Genomic DNA, 21,670 nt, shown 5'->3' with positions numbered 1-21,670 from the left:
GCCACGAGTGTCTGGGTTGGTGTGGCTAGATGTGAACCTGAATCCTTTGAGGATGTTCAGAAGTTGCCTCGGGAAGAAGCCAGCAAATGGCATGAGGCGATGCAGAAGGAGATGAACTCAATGGAGTCTCTAGGAGTGTTCTCACTCACACAGCTGCCGGCTAATCAGCAAGCTGTTGGCTGCAGATGGGTTTACCGTCTTAAACCCACAGAAGCAGGAGAGCCACAGTACAAAGCGAGATTAGTGGCGCGTGGATTTACGCAGAGACGCGGAGTCCACTTCACAGAGGTCTATTCGCCAACTTCTAGGGCGGAGACTTTGAGAATGCTGTTAGCAATAGCAGCTCAGAGAGGTTGGAAGGTGAACCATTTTGATGTAGATGTCGCCTACCTGAACTCAGATCTCCAGGAGGAGTTGTACATGCGTCCTCCTCCAGGGTTCGAAGTCAGTGAGCCAGGCGTTGTGTGGCGGTTGCACAAATCCATCTATGGGTTACGCCAATCTGCCATGAATTGGAATATGTGCCTACATGAAGCTTTAGAAAAGCTAGGTTTTAAAAGATCTCTTGCAGACAGTTGTCTTTACATTAGAGATTCAGGCTTGCAACAGCAAGTGGCACAGGTGTTTGTTGATGACATCTTGTTGATGACAAGGACAAGTGAACAGGTGGAGAAGTTTGCTAAGGAGCTTGGTAAGCGGTTCAAGCTGAAGCAACTTGGAGATGTCAAGTCCTACCTAGGCGTAGAGATCGCAAGAGCAAGTGATGGAAGTTTTTTGCTTCGCCAGAAAGGTAAGATTGAGCAGTTGCTTGAGAAGTTCAGGATGTCTGATTGTGCAGGTGCCAGATCACCCATGGAGACAGGGTACGTGAAGGAGTGTCAGCAAGTAGAACGCGTGGTGTTCGAAAACACTGAACTCTTTCAGTCAGCTCTGGGTAGTCTGTTGTATCTGTCACAGTGGAGCAGACCAGACATAGCGTTTGCTGTCAATCTGCTCAGTAGAGAGGCTTCAAGTCCTAGTGTGCAGGCCTGGAATGGTGTTAAGCGGGTGCTACGTTACCTGCAAGATACCAAAGACTTTTGCCTCAAGATGTCAGCTGAGGGTGATGTTAAGCTGACCGCCTGGGTGGATTCGGATTGGGCTAACCTTGAGGACCGCAAGTCAGTGTCAGGCCTAGTGGTGAAGTTTGGGGACTCAGTGATTGGGTGGAGGTCCCGGAAGCAAAGTCTCATAGCGCTTTCATCCACTGAAGCTGAGTTCAGTGCGCTATCAGAGGTTTGCAGAGAACTGGAGTTCTATGTGTGTTTGGTCGAGGAAATCTGTGAAGAGGATTGTCAGCCCGTTGTGGTGCATGAAGACAATCAACCATGCCTTAAATTAGCTGAGACAGGGCAATTCAAAGCGAGGACCAAACATTTGGACATACGCTTCCGAAATGTGTGTCAGAGCGTTCATGAGGGGCTAGTTGCTCTGAAATACTGTCCCTCAACAAAGAACCTCGCTGATGGTTTCACAAAACCATTAACCTTCCAGAAGCACGAGGAGTTCTGTGAGGGTCTGTGTATGGGGAAAGCTTTGATGGCTACTATCTCCAGACGCAGGACAAGAGGGGGTGTGGAGTTTGGAACTGACAGGGTCAGTACTCCGGTGTGTCCTGTGTCTGAGAAGAAAAGGAGGGGGAGCAGAAGGAGGGGCTTGTCGCAGAGAAGTGACGCAAAAAGTCTTTATGTTTCCTCACTCAGTTTCACTTCTCGGTGAGCAGCAGAAGCTGCGTGTGTGCTCTTGGAGCACGGAGAATGTCTGAAGTTTCGGACGGTTTTATTGCCTTGTAAATAAACGCTTCTAGAGATAAGAACTGAGCCGTCTTTGGACTTGATTTATCCCTCATCTCACACGGACGGGACCGCTGCAGCTCTGCTCCCCTGCCGCGTCAACTTCCAGCAGAGCGACGCAGGGAAGTGTGACTGGACGCAGGGGTTGATTTATGTCTTCCTCCTCTTGGGAAGTAAACACCACCACCAAAGGAACCCTGCTCTAAACTCCCTTGATTTCTGGCTCCACGTGACTCAATCGTGCTTGCTTTGCAACCGAAAGGGCATTGGAACCTGTGCAGACCTCTTGCTCAGGGAGCATTAAGAGGCTGGTTGGAGGTCTGCCCTAGACACATTCATTTTGTTTTCACCAAAGCAAATAAAAAGGCTTATAGTGGGGGAAATGTTTTGGAGAACAGGTCTGCTTTGTTTGTCCTGAAACAACAGCTGCCTCTATATTGGAGCTTTTCTTGTTGTTGAGGCATTTGTTTTCCCATAATGAGTTGGAAGCAGAATGAGAACTGAAGTTGCGCACAGCACTGTGCAGAGCAGAATAGAACCCAGCCATGTCCTCCCCCCGTGGCCAAGATCCTTCTGTAATGTCTACACTCAAGTAAGTCACATTCGCCAGAAGTCTTTTTCACTGTTAATTTAAAATGCCGCCTCTTGATCCGGGTCGGGGTTAGTATTAATTGCCCCTTGCATTGTTGTTGAGTCGTTTAGTCGTGTCCGCCTCTTCGTGACCCCCTGGACCAGAGCACGCCAGGCCCTCCTTTCTTCCACTGCCTCCCGCAGTTTGGTCAAACTCATGCTGGTAGCTTCAAGAACACTGTTCCACCATCTCATCCTCTGTCGTCCCCTTCTCCTTGTGCCCTCCATCTTTCCCAACATCAGGGTCTTTTCCAGGGAGTCTTTTCTTCTCATGAGGTGGCCAAAGTCTTGGAGCCTCAGCTTCAGGATCTGTCCTTCCAGTGAGCACTCAGGGCTGATTTCCTACAGAATGGAGAGGTTTGATCTTCTTGCAGTCCATGGGACTCTCAAGAGTCTCCTCCAGCACCATCATTCAAAAGCATCCAATGTTCGGCGATCAGCCTTCTTTATGGTCCAGCTCTCACTTCCATACATCACTACTGGGAAAACCATAGCTTTCACTATACGGACCTTTGTTGGCAAGGTGATGTCTCTGCTTTTTAAGATGCTGTCTAGGTTTGTCATTGCTTTTCTCCCAAGAAGCAGGCGTCTTTTAATTTCGTGGCTGCTGTCACCATCTGCAGTGATCATGGAGCCCAAGAAAGTAAAATCTCTCACTGCCTCCAGTTCTTCCCCTTCTATTTGCCAGGAGGTGATGGGACCAGTGGCCATGATCTTCGTTTTTTTGATGTTGAGCTTCAGACCATATTTTCCCCCCTTGCATGCCCTCTCTTAATTCCTCTAAGGTCTTCTCCTCCAGCGAGATGCCTTTCATTAATGGCTTCTTCTCATCTTCGTAACAAAATAGTGATACTTTGCTATACAGAAAAAAATAATGAAGAAAGCCAGTAATTAAAACCTCCCTTCCTCACCCAAGAACAGAAAGTGTGGAGTCATGGAAGGTTGTGCCTGTCTCACATCACTTTAAAATCTTAATGAAACTGCTGAGTGAAGTCATTCAGAGATTGGGAGCGAAGGGAGGACTCCAGCCTCCCAGTTCTACTTTTCATCAATGGGGGGGCTGAATTGGTGCATGGGATCATTATGGACAGGAGATGGGGGAAATAAAGGAAAGTGGAATCCAGGGAAGAGTTTTTGTTGGCAGGAAGGTGGTGCTCAGTACTGTTCTGGATGAGGCTGCATTCGCCCCCCTCCCGTCTTGATGATGCTGAGCTATCCTACATGGTCACCAGAGAACTGAGGGGCACTCGGCACTTTTCAGAGGCTAGCAGGTATGTCATCTGCAGAAATTCATGGCCTGATAACTTCTAAACTGAGCGACTGCAGGGTTGTGGGCAAGCCACTATCTTCTGGGAGGGACCCTGGAAACCACAGGCTGCCTAGCTTAACATCCTAACCTGGAAAACTGGTGGGAAGTGTTTATTGTATTGAAATATACTTTTCTTTATTGTTTTACTGTCTATTTTTCTTTGCGTTTTTTTCTTTATTTTTTCTTTTTCTTTATATTATTCTTTATGTGTGGCTAGTTACTGATGTATTTACTTTGCAATAAAAAGTCTTAAAAAAACAAAAAGCAAAAATTGGGCATCTGAAAGCAAGGGAGTCAACAAGAATCTGAAATCAAGGAGGCGCACATTTTTCTTTTTCATATCCTCTGTCCTGTCTATTGACCCAACTGCACTGGTACCATTCATGAAACGGGCATCCCAAAGCAAGGGGGGCATTTCCGTAGCAGTTGTGAAGGGGGGGTTGCCAGGAAAACTTGAATATTAAAGGGACTAGATAAGCAGGGACCCGGGCGAAAGGCCACCAGCCAACTTAGGAGGGAGGTCCCCAAAGGATGGGCGCCACAGAGCCAAGTTAGAGAACTGGGTGGGGGGGGCCTGGCAGTCTTAAGGGCAGGATCTGATCAGAAAATGGGTGCAAACACTTTGAAGCAGACCAGGAGGCATCTCGCAGGTAAGAAGGCTCTGAAGTTTTCTCTGCCTTTGTCTTGGACCCCCTCCAGTTCATTCTAGCAAATGGGATCAAACTGAGGTGTCCAAGAGTAAAACTGAGAACCAGTGTAAGGAACTATGGGTGATCTGTACTTTGTTTGCAGTATGATGGTTACCTGAAGGATCTTTTAATTCGAGTAGACTGACCACCTTGAAGGGGATCCTCGAAGTTCAGACACACAGACAACTAGGGGCTTCCGATTCTGGTCTGCCTTAATGGAGGCAGCTCCCATGACTGCGGGAGATTGTTGGCAAAGAAAAAACAAGGATAATTGAGGGTAATTATCCTTGCAAGTTCCCCCAGGGACAGGGGGGAACTGGCTTCACTCGCAGATCGTCTCAGTACCCAGCTCTCGCTCTGGCATGGATTGTGGGGGGCAGGGAGGCGCTGAGTGCAAAAGCCCTTCACCTTCACCTGCTGAAAACCCTCCTTCGCCGCCATTAAGAAGCAAAGGTTCTCCTATTAAGAGTTTAATTTAGACTAATGTACAGGTGTGTGCTAGAAGAGATGAGATCAACTGTGGAATTGAAGCAGCTGCAAGGTTGTTAAGGTTTGAACTTGAAAGAAGACTTCATTCAGTGTAAAAGATGAGGGGGAGCCTACGGCTTCTTGATAGAAAGTTTTCTTTTGTACATTTATGATTCGGCAACCCTCCCTTGAAGTGCTTTGTTCAATTTGTGTATGTACAGGGAAGTGGGATGAAACTGGATTGCAGATATGGAATATAACATCAAATGGAACTGTGTGTGTAAAAAAAGGAAAAGGAAAAAGGTAGGGAAGCTCTATTTTGCCAAAGGTTTACAATGGAAATTTAGAGCTGACTCTTCCCTATCCTTTATTATCTACGGACTGAACTGAATAATGCTAAAATGACTTGGAATTTAATTAAACTGGATGTATAACTACTTATCTTTGGCTGAATGGAGGGATGAAAGGAATCTGTGAGCTTGCCAAGGAGTTGATAAGGTTCATCACTGAGTTATTTGCAGATCACTCTCCTTCCCAGGTTGAGAGGAAAAAATGGCAAAAACAGGTTTTTTATTGGGACAGCTTGGGATTTTTGCAGCTGCTGCTAAAGTTGCAAAACAATGAAGCACGGGACAGAGCAATGGAGAACTTCTGAAACAACAATGGGATATTAGCTCCACCCAATGAATGAAGGAGAACAGCAACAACTGAGAAAAGATAGACATATTTTTCAAGGACAGAAAGAAACATCACAGACAGAATAATTGCCACAGGAAGAACAAGGATATGGTTTGAATGCTTCACCTGCACGTTTATAAATCATTTAATGTGCCAGTACGAATGAAAGTTGTTACTATTGCAGTTGTTGTGTAAGGGATTGCTATTTTGACTGGAGTGTGATTGAAATTAATAGGATTTTGGAACGCAGAAATCATCAAATCATCCATTCTAGCACGCGGGCGGGGGGCACCTAAATTACATGATTTGGCACCTGAAGGATTGGTATTACTAATTGTATTATAATTTGGCATTGTTATAATGAGGCTATTATTGGGTTATTGTAGTTGAAAACTAATAAAAATTATTATCAATAGATATACTGACAACTAGATTATTTAGCAGTGTTTGAAGAAGCAAGAGATCTCTTCAAAGGAAAGCCCCCCGTCAAATGCCACTAGCGGATCAACTTGGAACCTTCCAAGGAACCATGGCGGGGGGGGGGGGGAGTGTGACAGAGCAAAGCAGGCAGGAATCCCAAGCCTCAGTCCCTTTGGGGGGGCAGGAGGAAATGCACTTCTGTGCCCCCCACGAGGCTGCCCTTTGCTGCCAACTGGTGGATGTAGCTCTGCACGTTTCGTTTACACCCACATCCCGTTTAGCACGGCAGATTTAATTACCGTATTTTTCGCTGTATAAGACTCACTTTTTCCCTCCTAAAAAGAAAGCGGAAATGTGTGTGCGTCTTATGGAGCGAATGCAGGCTGCGCAGCTACCCCAGAAGCCAGAACAGCAAGAGGGAGAGCTGCGCAGCGAAAGCAGCGATCCCTCTTGCTGTTCTGACTTCTGGGATAGCCGCACGAAGCCTCTTCAGGGCAGCGGGAGGAACGCTTTACTTCACTGGAGAGGCGCAGCGCAGAGAGGGAAAGCCGCACAGCGCCCCTTCAGCAAAGCGGGAGGAGAAATGGAGCCCCTTCCGTTGCTCCTCCCGCTTCTCTGGAGAGGCGCTGCGCAGATTCAGAATATTTTTTCCTTTGTTTTCCTCCTCTAAAACTAGGTGCGTCTTATGGCTGGGTGTGTCTTATAGAGCGAAAAATACGGTAACCGGCCAAAGCAAAGGCAATCGCGACCTGTGGATCATTGGTGCCTGATGGACTGTTGGTTTGAGCCACCCTTGAAAGAGCGCTTGTGAAGGCTCTCCCCCCCCCAAATCTCAATGCTCCCCCCTCCCAACCCCGGAAGGACAGACGCAGGAGCCTTGTACCATGAGAACACTCTTTAATGAGGAAACAGAAACGCACAGGGCAGCAGGTGCTATCACAGCCATTACAAGACTATCCCAACGGAGGGGCGGGCGGGGGGCCGGGACTCCTCCTCCTCCGCGGTCCTGGGGCAAAGGAGTCCTCTGTCGTGCCCCCCACCAGCCTCGCACACCTACGGGGACCAACTAGTGGGGGGGGGGGAGAGAAGGTGCACAAGTAACGGTTCACACTTCACACTACTCCAGAGGGAGACCAGGTGGGTGGGGGGGGTGGAGGGGGGCTCTGTGGCCCCAACAGTCAGCCAGGGGGGTGGGGGGTTAGCACCATTGTGTTAAAAGAGGAATGTTGGGGTGAGTATGCTGGCGACTCTCAAGACATCCCATACCTCAACAGGGTGCCTCTCAGGTCAAACGGGTGCTCTCCACTATGGGCTGAGACCCCGACTGGCTCCCCCCCCCCACAAGCTCTTCACAGTGGGTCGCAGAGGACAGTGCACCCAGCCCCTCCTCCTCTGCGGAGTGGCAAGGAGAGGCCCCAAAGCTTTGGGGAGCAGCCAGCCTCCTCCAAGCTCTCTGGTCCCTTCACCCCACGACCCATTCTCCCTACCCAAGGATCAGAAAGGGATTCCTGCCTACCAAAAGGTGCAGATACGAAAGCTCCGTATCCTATGGTGGAATGTGGGGAGAGAGGTCCCCTTGCTCTAACCACTGCTCTGCACTGCACTCTCCAGGGGGAGCCCAGGGGTCCTGGCCCTCCTCTTGCGCCCCTGGCAACTCCTGCCTGGTGGGCTGGCGGAAGGACGGGGTGGGTGGGAGTTCTCCCACTTTAGCCCTCCCCCCTCGCAAGAGAAGGCACTGAGTGGGGCCTACAGAGAAGGCCAGGGAAAAGGGGGGCAGGCAGCAGAGGACACCCCCCTCAATCCACCTCATGGCATCATCACCCCTCCCCGGGGAAGAGAGCAAAAAGGGGGGCTCCCACTACTGCTAAGCAATGTTGGGATGAACCTCTCTGCACAGCAAACGCTGCTTGGAAAGGGGGGGCTCCACCCTAGAGACCTGTCCAGCCCCCCCACCTGCCTCCCCCTTCCTATCCTACTGCTAGTCACACAAAGCACCTTTTAATTCAGGATTATTCATTTTTTTTCCACGTGATGCACAAACAAGTCAAAATGTCACTTATCCAAAAAACCCAACGTGCAAAACAGAAAGGAACTGGGGGCCCAGGTGGCCCCCCCTTGGCCCTGCCCCCTCCCTAAGTCGGCCCCCACCCCCACCGCCCGTGGCACTTGGGGGAGCTGCCCCCCTCTACCTGGAAGAAAGAGACAGAAGTAGCCCAGCATCGCCCCCCCCCCCGTGCATCAGCCTGCGTTTCCATGCAGCCGTGGAGTGAGGGGGGGTGCCTCTGGCCCGGGACCCCCCCGGCAGCCTCATTCCGGGGAGGGGTATTGGTGGGGGTCATCAGGTGTGAAGTGCTGGTCTTCGGCGGCGGCAGCTCCGGTGAAAGGTGTGTCTGCCTGGAACCCGCGGGGCGTGGGGGGGGCAGCCGGGCGAGTGGGGGGGCGGCGACGGCGTCCTTAGTTGGGGGACAAGTCGGGGGAGCAGCTACCAAATGCCGCTAGACCTGCCTCCGGGGGGAGCGAGAATCCGGGCCGAAGCTCGCTTTGGAACATGGTCATCGATCTGAGAACCTGGAGATAGAGAAGGACGGGGCGGTCAGAAGCACACTGGGGGGGGGCACATCCAGACCAAAAGGAGGGGGGAGCCCACAAGGACCAGCCGGGGAGGAGAAAAGCTGCGGCAAGGACCCCCGTAAACAGCCCCACCAGCTCTCCCCCAAATTCAGGCGCAATCCCCCCCCAATGCCAGGCCTAGAAAAAACTCCTTCCTGCTGCTGCATTTGGGGCAAGCAAAGGGTGAGGGGGTGGGGAGCAGGGGCCCCAACTAAAGAGAGCAGAAGGGGCTTCGGCCCCTCAGTATTTGTGGGGAGGGGCTGAGCACCCCCAATATTGAAGGGTGATTATCCCCTGCCACCCCCAGGCAAGCACTTGCACACCAGGCAGGGGGTGCCATGTGATGCCAGGCCCCCTCCATGTGGGGGGCAAGTCGGCGCCCCTGGAGGGGAGACAAGCAGAAGAGAGGGGGATTCACCTAATATAGTATACCTGAAGGAGCGTCTCCACCCCCATCATCCAGCCCAGACACTGAGGTCCAGCACCAAGGGCCTTCTGGTGGTTCCCTCCCTGCGAGAAGCCAAGTTACAGCGAACCAGGCAGAGGGCCTTCTCGGTGGTGGCACCTCCTTCCCATCAGATGCCAAGGAAATAAATAACTATCTGACTTTTAGAAGGCATCTGAAGGCAGCCCTGTTGAGGGAAGCTTTTAATGTTTGGTGTATTACTGTATTTTTATATTTTGTTGGAAGCCGCCCAGAGTGGCTGGGGAAGCCCAGACAGATGGGCGGGGTATAAATAATAAATTATTGTTGTTATTATTATTATTATTGCATCAGAGCTTGCAAGCCCCCTTCCCTGCCCCCCCCCACTGCCACTGCCAAGGAAGAGGAAGAGCCCCCCTTAGTGGCTATACTGTAATCCCCATTTCCAGAGCCTGCCAGGGGTTGAGCTTGAGGAGTAGCAGGAGTTGCTCCCATCCTTTTTTTGGGGGGGGGACGGACACTGAGGTTCTGGCCCAGAGGGACCTGCCAGGTCCAATCCAGCGGCAAAAGCACCTCCAAGAATTCCCAAGCAGGACTTTGGAGGCCAGCCTGAAGCCTCTCACTTCTGAGACCTGGCATTAAGTTTGAGTGCCAGACTTGGCACGTCTTGCTCTGCCAGCCTCGAGTAAGAGGCATTCCCCCCCCCAATTTGAAGGGACAAACAGGCTGAAAGAGCCAGGCTGGCAGTCTCCCCCCACTTTGCTCTAGGAAGCAGATTCCCCATTGCCAACCACGGCTTCTGCACACAACAGAGCCCTCTTCGCAAAGGTCAATACAAAGAGAATCTCTCCCCCCACTGAAGAAGAAAAAATCACATTACTGGTGCAGCCTGCCCTCTCGCCTACTCATCACCCCATGAAAGCCCCCCCTAAAATGACTGACCATGCAACCTCCAGCAGAAGAGATGCCACCTGAACCCCCTCCAGAGAAGAGACAGCACCTCACATGGTTTGTGGACCCCAGCCCCAGCGCCACTCTCAGGTCCAAACCAGATGCAAATCATGGGATTGGAGAGGGGGAGAGAAGTTTAACTCTCTCTCATGCCCTGCTGTGGTACCAAGAAAGACCTCCTTTTTGGAAGCTGCTATTCGCATTTCAACTCCCTTGAAATGCAATTAGCAACTTTGGGGTGGGGTTTTCTTCTCAGGACTACGGCAGAGAATACAAAAGAAAGAGGAGGTTTTTTCCTGCCAGATATGAGATTATACTATGAGGCATCTTGTCTATGTTGGCTGAAGGAATGGATGACATTAAAGAATTCACATATTCTAGATCTAGAAGGTCATGATAACATTCTTGGTTAGCACGCTTATTTATGGTATGAAAAGGTGAAAGTTCACAAAGGATTTATAAATCATTTAATTAGGAATTTTTTTTATAGAGTATGGCATAAATATAATTTATTAGAGGTAAAAACACCACTTTTGCTCTCACCGTTGGAAGCCATAGCGGTAAAGAAAAATAATATGATAGAAAGATAGACAGCTTATAGAAATTTATTAAGAGGGAGGAGTACAAACTAAAAGAATTTAAGGAATTATCAGGAAAATTAATAACATGGATACAATATCATCATTTGCATGAAGTATTTAAGAAAGATAGGATATGAGGGTTTGGGGAACAAATATCACAACTGGAGAGAGACCTGTTGGAATGTAATGTAAAAGTGCTGTCTAAAATGTAGAAAATATTATTGGAATGGGAGACAAAGGATGAGCAAGTAAAATCCTCAATGATACACTGGGCAATAGGTATCGGTCATAATATAGACATGGAAGTATGGGGCAATTGTGGAATATGGATATAAAATTTACAGCATGTTATGGTCTAAGAGAAAATTATATGAAAATGATATATCGATGGTATTTAACACCAAGTGAATAGGCAAAAATGTATAAAACTGAAATATGTGTTGGGAATGTGAATAGAAAGAAGGTTGTTTTTATCATATGTGGTGGTCTTGTAGTAAGGTTAAAGCTTACTGGGAAATGAAATGTAATGAAATGAAAAGGATATTTAAAATAACCTTTGTAAAAAAACCAAAAGCTTTTCTTTTGGGAATTATAGGGACAGAACTACCTAAATTGTATACAGTAGAAACTTATCCATGTATGCTACTACAGCAGCTAGAATGTCACTCGTCCCGAAATGGAAAGAAGCAGAAGTCTCAGCAAAGGAAGAATTGATACTGAAACTTATGGAATATGCGGAAAGGCAAAACTTACCAGAAGAATAAGAAATCAAGATAACAATTTTTTATAAAAGAATGGAAATGGTTTATTCAATATTTACAGATAAATTATAAACAGATAAAAACACCGGCAGGATTATTGTAACAACCTGCAGTTTTATAAAGGTATATATTTAAAGTAGATGAACAAATGAGCAAATTAAGTTAATTTGGATATGCAGAAGGTATTAAAAACAAATGTGAGGAACCGCAGAAAGAGGGGGAAGGAAGTGACGTTTTGAAATGTCAAAATGATTGTAAAATCAGTGAAATGTATAAAATCAGTGACATGTATAAACTTGAAAAGCATAAATAAATAAATGTGGGAAAGGACTGTGTCAGAGAAGGAGGGAAAGGGACCGCCTGCCCCTTCTCCAGAGCCCTGCCCCCCGACCCCTAAGCCCCACAGGCCTCCTTGCCTGGCCCCACTGCTCCCTCTCGGCTGGCAGGAGACTCCTCTGCAAGGAGCGACACCCCTTCTGTGTAGCCCTGCAAGTGTGCCTCAAGGGGGGGGGAGAAGGGGCTGGACGGGGGGCTATCCTGACCCAGGCAAAATACCAAGCGCTGGGGAACCCATTCCCTCCAAAAGTGGGGGCCTCTCCTTCCTTGGCTGGCTACCTGTCACGGATTCTTCCGCTGTGATTCCTGCATTGCGGGGGGCTGGGCTGGATGACCCTTGGGTGCCCCTTCCAGGATGCTATGCCCCCCCCCCCGAGAGCGGCTTGGCCTGACTCCTGCCTGCGTCCCACTCTGGCGGCTTCCTCCTCTCGCTCTCCCTTCTCCTCATTCCCAGCCAATGCATGATCAGGGCAGGGAACAGGCCCTGCAGGAATTGGGGGTGGGGGTGGGGCAGGGGAGGGGGGAAGCCAGGTCCTAGCCCTCGTGGGGCAGCTGGCTCTGCTGGGCAAGGCAGGAGGCGGGCAAGCGGGGCAGGGAAGATGCCGCAGCCTGGGGGTGCAAGGAGCATGGCGTGGGGGGCTCTCCCGCCTCTGCGCGCCCTCCCCCACAGAAGGCCCCGTGCTCCAGCCCCGCTCTTACCGGAAAGGCTGAAGCCGGACTCGTGGAGATCGCGCATGCCCCCGTGTCTCGTGGCCGGCCGGGTGGGCGTGTCTGCCAGGGGCGTCCCCGTCTCTTTTTTCCCAGGGTGGGCAGCCACGGCCACGTCCCCCAGGTAGGGGGTGCGGTCCACGCCCTTGAGCTTTAAACTCTGCGCGGAGCAAGACAACAAAAGGCACACACAGGTCAGCGGAAGAGGCGGCCTCTGGAGACCCCGACGCCCCCAGGGTGGGAAAAGGGGGAGCCTGCCTCTTGGGGGGCTCGGGGCGGGGTGCGGGCGGGTGAAATGCAGGCCAGGGCTTGGCTTGGGTTGGGAGGGAGCAGCTGCCTCTGGGGCTGGGAACGGGGGCTCCTCTCATATCCCCCCTCCACCAGCAAGTACTGGGCCCTCAGTGCCACGTCTGCCAGCCTCCAGTCCGCTGCCAGGGACCCCCTCCAGACGCCACTCTCTGCTACCCGCCCCCCACTCCACTCTCTTTGCCCCAGACTACCACTGGTCAAACACTGAGGCATGATGGGAGGAGGCCCGGGGGGGGGCTCCTCAGCCTCCCCTCTCTTTGCAGCAAGGACTATGAAGGGAAGTGGAGTGAAGAGGCGGGGGCCGGTTGCTTGGCTCGCCCCCTCTTCAGCCCCCACCCCTTGGGAAGATTCCCTCGGCTCCCTTTGCCTTCCCTTGTCTCTGGGTGCAGAGCTTGGCTGCCCCCCATCCCAGGAAGGACTAAACAGCTTTCAGGGTCCTTGCGCCAATTCTACCATTCCAGGATTTGGGGCGGGGGCTGGGGTGCCGGGGGGGGCCTCTGTGGTGAACTCCCTAAGCCCTCTCCTTTGGGTCTCTCGGTCGCTCCTCTGCTCTCCTGCCAGCCTCTCCTGGGGCCAACATCTCCCCTCCCAGTCAAGCCTCTTCCTCTTTATCCCTAAGTTGCCCCTCTGCTCAAGTGGTAGCCATTTCAGTCCCCCCCCCCCCAGCCAAGTCTCGCTAGCCATGCCAGGTCTGGCTGAGCCCCAACTCTTCCCCTTGCAGGAAAAAGGTGAGACATTTCTTCCCTCTTTGCAAAAGACCAAACCCCAAACACCTGGATGCCGATTTCTGCACTTGGACGCCCAAATCACAAGCACACCTGGGATGCTCTAAAAGGAGGAACTGGGGGGCTCCAGCCTTTCCCCCTGCCTACCGTCTGGCGTCTGCCACAAGCAAAAGCCTCTGGGCATGCCCCTCCTCCTCTTCTTCCTCTTTGCAGACCCCCCCCCCAAAATCCATGGTGTTCTTCACTCTGCTGCTAAATGCAGCGGCAAGGCTGCCATGCGATGGGTGTCTCTGCATGCAATGCAATGCACTGCGCTCCCTCCCCCCTCTGCCCCGGTACCTTTTCCCGTTGCACCAGCTTCTTGTAGACGGAGTCTGGGAAGGAGCGGAGGGGGCAGAACTTGCCGGTGCCCTCGGCACACATGAAGACGCCGTTCTCGTAGACCACGCGCCCGCGGCTGATGGTGACCAGGGGCACCCCGTGGCAGCGCATGTTCTCAAAGAGGTTCACGTCCCCGCCCTGGACCTGGGTGCTGGCCGAGATGGTCCTGGGGGGAGCAGGGAGCAGGAGGTGAGGCAGGGCTTGTGCCGGCAGCTGGTCCGACTCCCTCTTGAGCCGGGGGGGGGGAGGCTCCCAGCCCCCTCCCTGCTCCTTTAGAAGCCCCAACAGAGCAAAGACTTCTGGGAGCACGTCAACATTGAATTGTGTACATTTATAGGTTTTTCTTATTTAACCTTCTCTGTTGTAATTTGGGAAAGGAGGGCTATGGAAATAACAACACGCAATGTCAAAGTGAGGCAGGATGAGGCCTCCAAGCAAAGAGCAGGAACCTCATCCAGGCGCGTCTTTGAAATGTGCCCTTTGCCCACTTTGCAAGTTTCCCTCCTAGCTTTTCATCTCAGAAATGCATTCTGTCCACACCATCTGGGGGTGGGCAGTCAGTTCAAAGAGGAAGAACTAGGAAGGGCCCCCAGCGTCATACATGTGCTGATCCCATGAGCAGCGACGGAGGAGCCCCAGCGAGAGGAATGGATCAACAGGCTTGGGGAGAGGCACCTCGCAAGGCTGCAGAAGCAGGGCAAGAAAAAGCTGGAGGTGGCAGAGGGGGAATGGAACGGGGCATCCTGAGAGACAGCGTGGCTGGCTCCCTGGCACCCTGACCAGGAAGACTCCACGCTGCAAGATTTAGCTGCAGCTCAGGGTGTCCCCTTCCCCTGGCAGAAGCAGGACGCATTGGTGCATTTGCGCCATCTACTGCGTGCTGTGAAAGCAGCAGGATCAGAGCACAGGGAAATGTATTGCAAGCATCTGTTGGGCAAGGAGGACAGTAGTTTGCTCCTGCGCTACTGAGGAGGAGGAAGGAGAGAGACCTTTGCGCAGGCCCCAGAAGCAAGTGGGTCCTTCTCTGCCAATGCACTAAAGGGACTTAAGGGAGAGCCCAGGGGTCTGGCGAAATTGGAGCCCTTCTTTCGGCACTGAAACTGGGTGTCTTTTCCTGAGAAGCAGAGACGCCTTCAGGGGTTTCAGCCAGAAGAGGCTTGTTCACTGGGAGTTTCAGCTCATTTCTGAACAGTGAGGGGAGTTTGGGAAGGCAGCCTTCCCCAACCTGACGCCCTCCAGCTGTTTTCGACTGCCCCCCCCTCGAGCTCCAGCCAACACGGGTTGCAGCTTCAGAGGAAGGGTAGAGCACACGCCTATCATGCAGAAGGCCACAGGCTCAGTCCCCAGTGGCAGCATCTCCAAGCAGCGCTGCAAAAAAGGCTCCTGCCTGAAACCCTGGAGAGCTGCTGCTTCTGTTGCCGGTCAGTGCAGACGACATTGCGCTAGATGGAGTGAGGGTCTGACATGGAACAAGGCAACTTCCTATGCCCCCGGTCGTGGTGCCTCTGTGGCAGAAAGGCAAGCCTGGTTGGGGAGGGGGCAGGGGTGAGGATGAAGCCTTTCCTCATTGCCTATTGAACTGACTTACGAATAGCTTCCCACAAAAACGCCTTGAAGCAACTGACAATTTAAAGGAACCCCAGCAACAAGAACCACTGGAAATCCCATACATGCTGGAAACATTCTTGTTTGGACAAGCCGACCCAGAAGTTTAGAAAGCTGATGGAGGTTTTGTTCTGTTTTTAGTGTACTGTTATTTTGTCCTCCTGGAAGTCTTAAATGATTGCTGCTAATATCTGTTATTGACCATGCTATTCTTTTATCTCTTTTGTAAGCAGCTTGGAGGTTTGTGTGTTTTTTCAAACCATCAGGAAGCATATAAATTGTACGAAATAATATATCAATCCATCAAATCAACTAATGCAGCAAGCGCTGGACACACAGCCATGATGCTGGGGAGAACCTCTTATCTCTGTGAGCATCCTTCTCCCCCCCCCCATTTCCCTGGGGAGGCAGCCAGCAGGAGGGGAGGGGAGCCAGGCTTCTGAAGCAGCATCAGGCCAAAGCGAGCCCCCCCCCCGTCAACTCCCCTCTTCTCACAGCCCATAAGCCCCAGGCTGTCACTCTCAACATGGCCCTGCTGACACCCAGCCCCCTCCCCGCTCCCTGTGGCCCCTTTGTGTCCCCCCCCCCAACCTACTTGGTGGCCTCTGGGTCCCACACGACCACGTCTGCATCAGCCCCGGGGATGATACGGCCTTTGCGGGGGTACATGTTGTAGATCTTGGCAGCGTTGGAGCTGGTGATGGCGACAAAGCGGTTCTCGTCCATCTTGCCCCCCACCTGAGGGGAGAGAGAGGTCAGAGGACTTGGCAGGAGCCAGGGGGCAGGGGGGAGCTGATGGGAAACACTCTGGGAGAGCCCCAACCACCACCAGAGGACCACTCCCTGGCTAGGATTGCTGCCTTTGAAATGGCCTCGCCAAGCCCCCTCCATAGTGCTGCCATGGGATTCTCTCCCCCTTTCAGATCTCGGGGGGGGGATGTGCTGGGATGGATCCTGGAGCATTCCCCCCCCCATGTTAGTGTGTATGCCCCCTGGCTGCTGGAGGACAGGCTGTGCTGGTGGCAGGGAAGCAGGCAAGGGGAGCTCTGCCGCGGGCTCAGCGCTGAGTGTTGCTGCAAGGCTGGGTTGGGGGCGCCCTGCCCTGAGCCCCTTTCTTTCTCATGCGGGCAGCCAGCCAGCAGAGGGACCCCAGGAGGGCTTCCTCCAAGCCTCTCCTGCTAGCCTTTGTTCCTCTGCACCGAGCGAAGGGAAGAAGAAGAGTTTGGATTTGATATCCCGCCTTTCACTCCCCTTAAGGAGTCTCAAAGCGGCTCACAACCTCCTTTCCCTTCCTGCCCCACAACAAACACTCTGTGAGGTGAGTGGGGCTGAGAGACTTCAGAGAAATGTGACTAGCCCAAGGTCACCCAGCAGCTGCCTGTGGAGGAGCGGGGAAGCGAACCCGGTTCACCAGATTACGAATCCACTGCTTTTAACCACTACACCACACTGGCAAGCCAGGGACTGGGTGGAGCCACAAGGAGTGATGTCTGCATTCTGGGGAGAAGGGGCACTGGAGCCTGACTTGGGAAAAGGGATCGGTGATCGGGGGTCAGAAGTGGAGAGTGAAGAACAGCAGCAGAGGAGGGAGACAGTTCAGGCGGGGGGAGAGTCAAGGGCTTCCACACCGCCATCTCCTGCCCCCACCTCTCCTGCCTGGCAGGACCAGGAGAGGATGGAAGAGAGAGAAGCAGAGGTGGGTCATGCGCAGGCGCAGTCTTCTCCTGCTGGCAGGCAGCTCAGGTGGGGAAGAGACATAAGCAGAGATCTCTGTTGTGGCAACTGCCTGGGAGGAGCTGAGAGATGTGGGCTGAAGGACATGCCTTTCCCCGCTTGCAAGCGTCCCTTCGACAATGAAGAGTCAATTCCTTGCTTGGCAGCCTCTCACACACACCCCAGGCCCTCTCCCCTCCCCATGGCGGGATGGGGGCAACAGGGGGGCCTCTCCTGGTTCCCATGGGGTGCATCCACCTACCACTCCCCGTTCCCAGATGACGGCCATGCGGTCCTGCACTCCGCTGACTCCGTGGGGGATCTTGGTGAAGTCCTCCTTGCCCATGGCCTTCTGCTTGGTGGTGAAGGGCCGGTGGTCGGAGGCCACCACGTTCAGGGTGTCACTGCGGGGAGAGCTGGTCTTAGCAACCCCCTCGCCAGCTGACAGGGAGGGGCCTTCTCGGCCTCTCCACGCAAATCCACCCCTTCCTTCCCTCCCTTCGTTCCAGGACCCCCTTCCTCTTCCTCCTCCTCTCCCTCCATCCTCTAGGGCTGGATCACCCCCCAGCCCAGGCCCCCTTACTTGGCAAGCAGGCTCATGAGGTAGGTGGAGGTGTTGGTGTCCAGCCGCAAGGGCGGGACGGTGACGTAAGCAGCCGCGTGGGACCAGTCCTGGTGATAGTAGTGCAAGCCTGTCAGCGCAGTGTGGGCCGTCGTGGTCTCTGCGTACACCACCTTCCCTGCAGGGAAGCAAGGGGAGGGACTTCAGGCCTGGCCGTGGGGCAGGGAGGGGGTGGTTTCCTCGAGAGCCCCACAGCAACCAGAGGCAGGACTTGCGGGGCGCATCGTTCTGCTGTGCGATTGAGGGGGGTGCCGGAGACACTTTGCTCACAGAATTGTGTTTGTTTTTTATTTATTGGATTTATATACCCCCCTTCATCATAAGGTCTCAGGGCGGTTCACAGAATAATAAAATACAGGAAAAAAACATGAGAAGCAAAACAAAACAGCAAAACAATAACCCCAACCTTCCCACAGACGCAGTGAAAAGGATGTAGAATATTAATCAGCCCAAGGCCTGGTTAAAAAAGGAACGTTTTCACCTGGCACATCAAGATCTGTAAGGAAGGCGCCAGGCGAGCCTCCCTGGGGAGAGCATTCCACAAATGGGGAGCCACCACAGAGAAGGCCCGTTCTTGTGTTGCCACCCTCCGGAGAGATCATAGAGGAGGCACGCCGAGAAGGGCCTCAGAGGGTGATATCAGGGTCCGGGAAGGTTAATTGCAGAGTTGGGAGGGACTCAGAGGGCACCCCAAAACAGGCACCCCAGCCGATTGGGGAGAAAAGACCTATTCCTTGCAACGGCTAGCAAGGAGGGGCAGGATGGGACTGGGACATGCCAAGGGCAGCTTGCCATCTCCCCTTGCAGTTGCCGTGTGGGCACCTCCTGCTCCAGATCCAGGGAACGCCACTCACCTTGCATCTTGGCGGTGGCAATGACGTCCCCGGCTGACATGCTGGAAACGTTGACCAGGTAGACGGGGCAGTGAGTCTGCCGAGGGAGGAGGACAAAAAGAAGAGGAAAGGCGTCAGGGGGCTTGGGGCAATGAGAGAGACCTGGGCACTGAGTCCAAGGCATCCATCCACCTTGGATGGCAAAGGGGCCCCCACCCAGTCGGGCAAGAAGACACAGCCTCAGTCCTCTGCAGCCGAAAGAGGGGGCGCTTAAGGCTGCTCACCCGGTTAGCGATGGTGATGACCCGATGCGTAGCTTCAGCTTCCAACTGCGATGCAGAGAGAGAGAGAGAGAGAGAGAGAGAGATGAGGCAGTCAGTGCCTGCAGGCGCCAACAGAACCCCAACACTTCTCCCTCATCTCAGGAGTGACCAACTGCTCAAGCTCATGGGATGGGGCACAAACTGGGCAAGCGTCTGCCGCAGTGAAGCCAGTGGGCACGGGTGGGGGACCTCACTTCTTTTCAGCTGCAGCTGGTGGGTCCTGGAGCTCAGTGGGGCACAGATGTCCCCCCACTCACCACCAATGGCCATGATAAACCCCCCACTTATGAGCAGCACCCACAAGCTCAGCCAGCTGCCCCCAACCTTGCATGGGCAGCCGAGTCCCTCCTCCACCGCCTTCCTCCTGGTCCTTCTTCCTGGCCGGTGGAAGAACCGCCCTCTGAAAACAGTCACCAGGCAATTGGCAGCCTTGGCAAAGAGACCCTGCAAGTTCCGAAACTGCCCCCTTCTCTCTTGGGCCTTGTGGGGAGTGAGATTACTAGCAGGGCAGGTGTGTTCATTCATGGGTGCGCCTCCTTCCTTGTGGAGGTCGGGTGGGATTGCTATGAGGAATTATGAAATATGGAGCAAGCCATTGTATCCACGATGAAAGCATTGCGTTGACTGGGTTTGACTCATTGACAATAATTTCTGATCAAATCCCACAGGCCTCTGCACCTCTGCCATTTGCTTTCTCTACGCCTGACAGGCACGTATAAGCATTCTGGAACACAGGCCAGTTGCTTCACCAGACATCCTCAGTACATAAAGATAGTAGGTTACTTTGATGTAGTTTGTCAATCTTTAGATAGATCTTAAGGGCCAGGAAGAGAGTTCACAAGGAGATGGTAAATTCTGCCATCCTTCCTCTCCTGTTTATGACCACCAGGGTTTCCTAAAAGCATTCCTCCTTGTTTCCTATTTTCTTTACTCTGAACTACGTATGCATGCTCAAATTAGCTCTTTGTAGTTTTAACTTTAACTTTGTCCCCACGTGGGGTTTTTTGCAATGCTCAGAGGAAATCTGATTGGTTCTTACGAACACTGTGTAAAAAGTTCTTTTGTGAATAAAACGACCTGGGCCAAGGGGTGAGGAGGGAATTATTATTGGCACTCCTCCCAGAGTCTTGCTGGTCAAGCCTCGTGCGTATTCTATTAATCAGAGTCCAATTCTTCCTTGCTTTGGGAACGCAACACTTCCTTCCTTGATAGGCACCCTTACCTCCTCCGGCCGGCTGATCTCGATCCCTTCCGGGCCGGTGATGCCCAGCTCCAGGGCTTCCCTGGCCCCCTGCAGGGAAAGGCAAAAGAGAGGGTCAGTCTGGGGTAGGCGGGGACAGGGGTCACTTTCTTCCTGCCCCCTTGCTGGTCCCTGCCTCTTCCTCCCCTCTCCCAGGGGAGGAGAGCCTATGGATCAGTTGATGGGATCTGCCCCTTCCACTGCCACCCCCGGCTGCAGCCCCGCCGCGCCCCCCCCCGCCCCCTGAGCAGCTCACCTCGGCCACCAGCTCTCCATTCTCGGCGTGGACGCGGGCGATGGCGCCAATGTCCTTGCAGGCGTGGAAGACCTGGTAGAGCTCGCTGTCCCGCAGCATGTACAAGTCCTTGTAGGTCATGAACATCTGGAAGGAGTTGATGCCCTTCTCCCGCACCAGGGTCTCCATCTCGGCCTTCACCTGAGGCAGAAGGGGCAGGCGTCATTCGCCCAAAGGTCTCACCTGCCCACCGACACCCCAGCAGCCGTGGAAATGCTGTCAGTCAGACGCAGAGGGCCAAAGCCGCAGGCCTTGAGGTACTGAGCTCATCTAATGTGCCCAAATCTAAGGCCCTGATGAACACAGGAAGGTGAGCTAGGAGTCTCATGTGGAAGTTGGTGCAAATCCTGAACATTTCCAGACTTTCCTGTTTATACAGTGGTATGTTTGGACGCAGGAAGCAATGGACACTCATGTACTTTGCTGCTTCAAGGAGGCCATGTCTGGCTGCACCCCCCCACACCTCAAGAGACTCCCAATCCTCTGCCTGGAGTTCTCCCCACATCACAATGTCTCCCGACTTGGGTTGCTTCCAGCTTTCCTCTGCAGACTGGCTCACTCACTCGAGTCACCTGGAACACGCTGCTCTGGGCCTGGATCTGTGAGGAGCTGGCCCTGCCTTTGAGCAAAAGGTTCTTTGGCCCTGCCGGGAGGGAGCATGTGTTTGGAGCATCTTGCTCCTAACTGAACCTCCACCAATGGGAGGGGAAAGTGGGGAGGGTCCTCCGGAGCAGAGAAGGAGGCATCTCTGCTCTAGGGTCCTCTTCCAGGCATGCTCATGCCTTGTTCTAGAGGCATGTTTTGTCTCTGTATTACGTGCAAGTCGTTGGTCTGTGTTTGGTAATCTTAGTAATAATAATAATAATACCTTTTTTATTATATGCCGCCCATCTGACTGGGTTGCCCCAGCCACTCTGGGCAGCTCCCAAGAAAATATTAAAAACACAATAAAACATTAACACCTTCCCTATACAGGGCTAAAAGTCAAAGAGTTCTTTAATTCCTTGACATCTGGTGGGATGGTGTTCCACAGGGCAGGTGCCACTACAGAAGACAGAGCTGGGTGCCCCAAGCTGTGATGAAATGGTCCTGCACAGGTAAGACACAGGTGGGGTGGGGGTCTTCTCCCAGTGCCAGAAGCCAGGCAAGGCAGCGGCAAAGCCCACCAAAAAGGGGGAGGGAGTGGCCAACCGCGGAGGGAAAGGAAGGGCCGTTACAGCTGTCAGG

At 52.9% G+C, this 21,670-nt stretch overlaps 1 protein-coding gene across 2 annotated transcripts in view; it reads right to left on the bottom strand.

The window, feature by feature from the left end:
* Positions 1-6,908: 6,908 nt before the first annotated feature.
* The window catches only part of DPYSL5 (dihydropyrimidinase like 5), a 36,566-nt gene continuing 21,804 nt past the window's right edge, over positions 6,909-21,670 (bottom strand). The window contains exons 4-13 of one of the 2 annotated variants that reach the window (XM_083605235.1): positions 20,405-20,584; positions 20,131-20,199; positions 18,870-18,914; positions 18,607-18,682; positions 17,714-17,870; positions 17,393-17,534; positions 16,013-16,155; positions 13,771-13,978; positions 12,389-12,557; positions 6,909-8,594 (exon numbers count right to left, since the gene is read on the bottom strand). In XM_083605235.1, coding sequence (XP_083461361.1) covers positions 8,509-8,594; positions 12,389-12,557; positions 13,771-13,978; positions 16,013-16,155; positions 17,393-17,534; positions 17,714-17,870; positions 18,607-18,682; positions 18,870-18,914; positions 20,131-20,199; positions 20,405-20,584 — 1,275 coding nt within the window. In that variant the 3' untranslated portion in view covers positions 6,909-8,508. The remainder of the gene's footprint in view (positions 8,595-12,388; positions 12,558-13,770; positions 13,979-16,012; positions 16,156-17,392; positions 17,535-17,713; positions 17,871-18,606; positions 18,683-18,869; positions 18,915-20,130; positions 20,200-20,404; positions 20,585-21,670) is intronic. The other variant, XM_083605236.1, reaches the window with a different exon arrangement.

The sequence above is a fragment of the Podarcis filfolensis genome (assembly GCF_964270895.1).
Source record: "Podarcis filfolensis genome assembly, chromosome: 3".
NCBI classification, from domain to species: domain Eukaryota; kingdom Metazoa; phylum Chordata; class Lepidosauria; order Squamata; family Lacertidae; genus Podarcis; species Podarcis filfolensis.
This window is presented reverse-complemented; position numbering and strand designations above follow the sequence as displayed.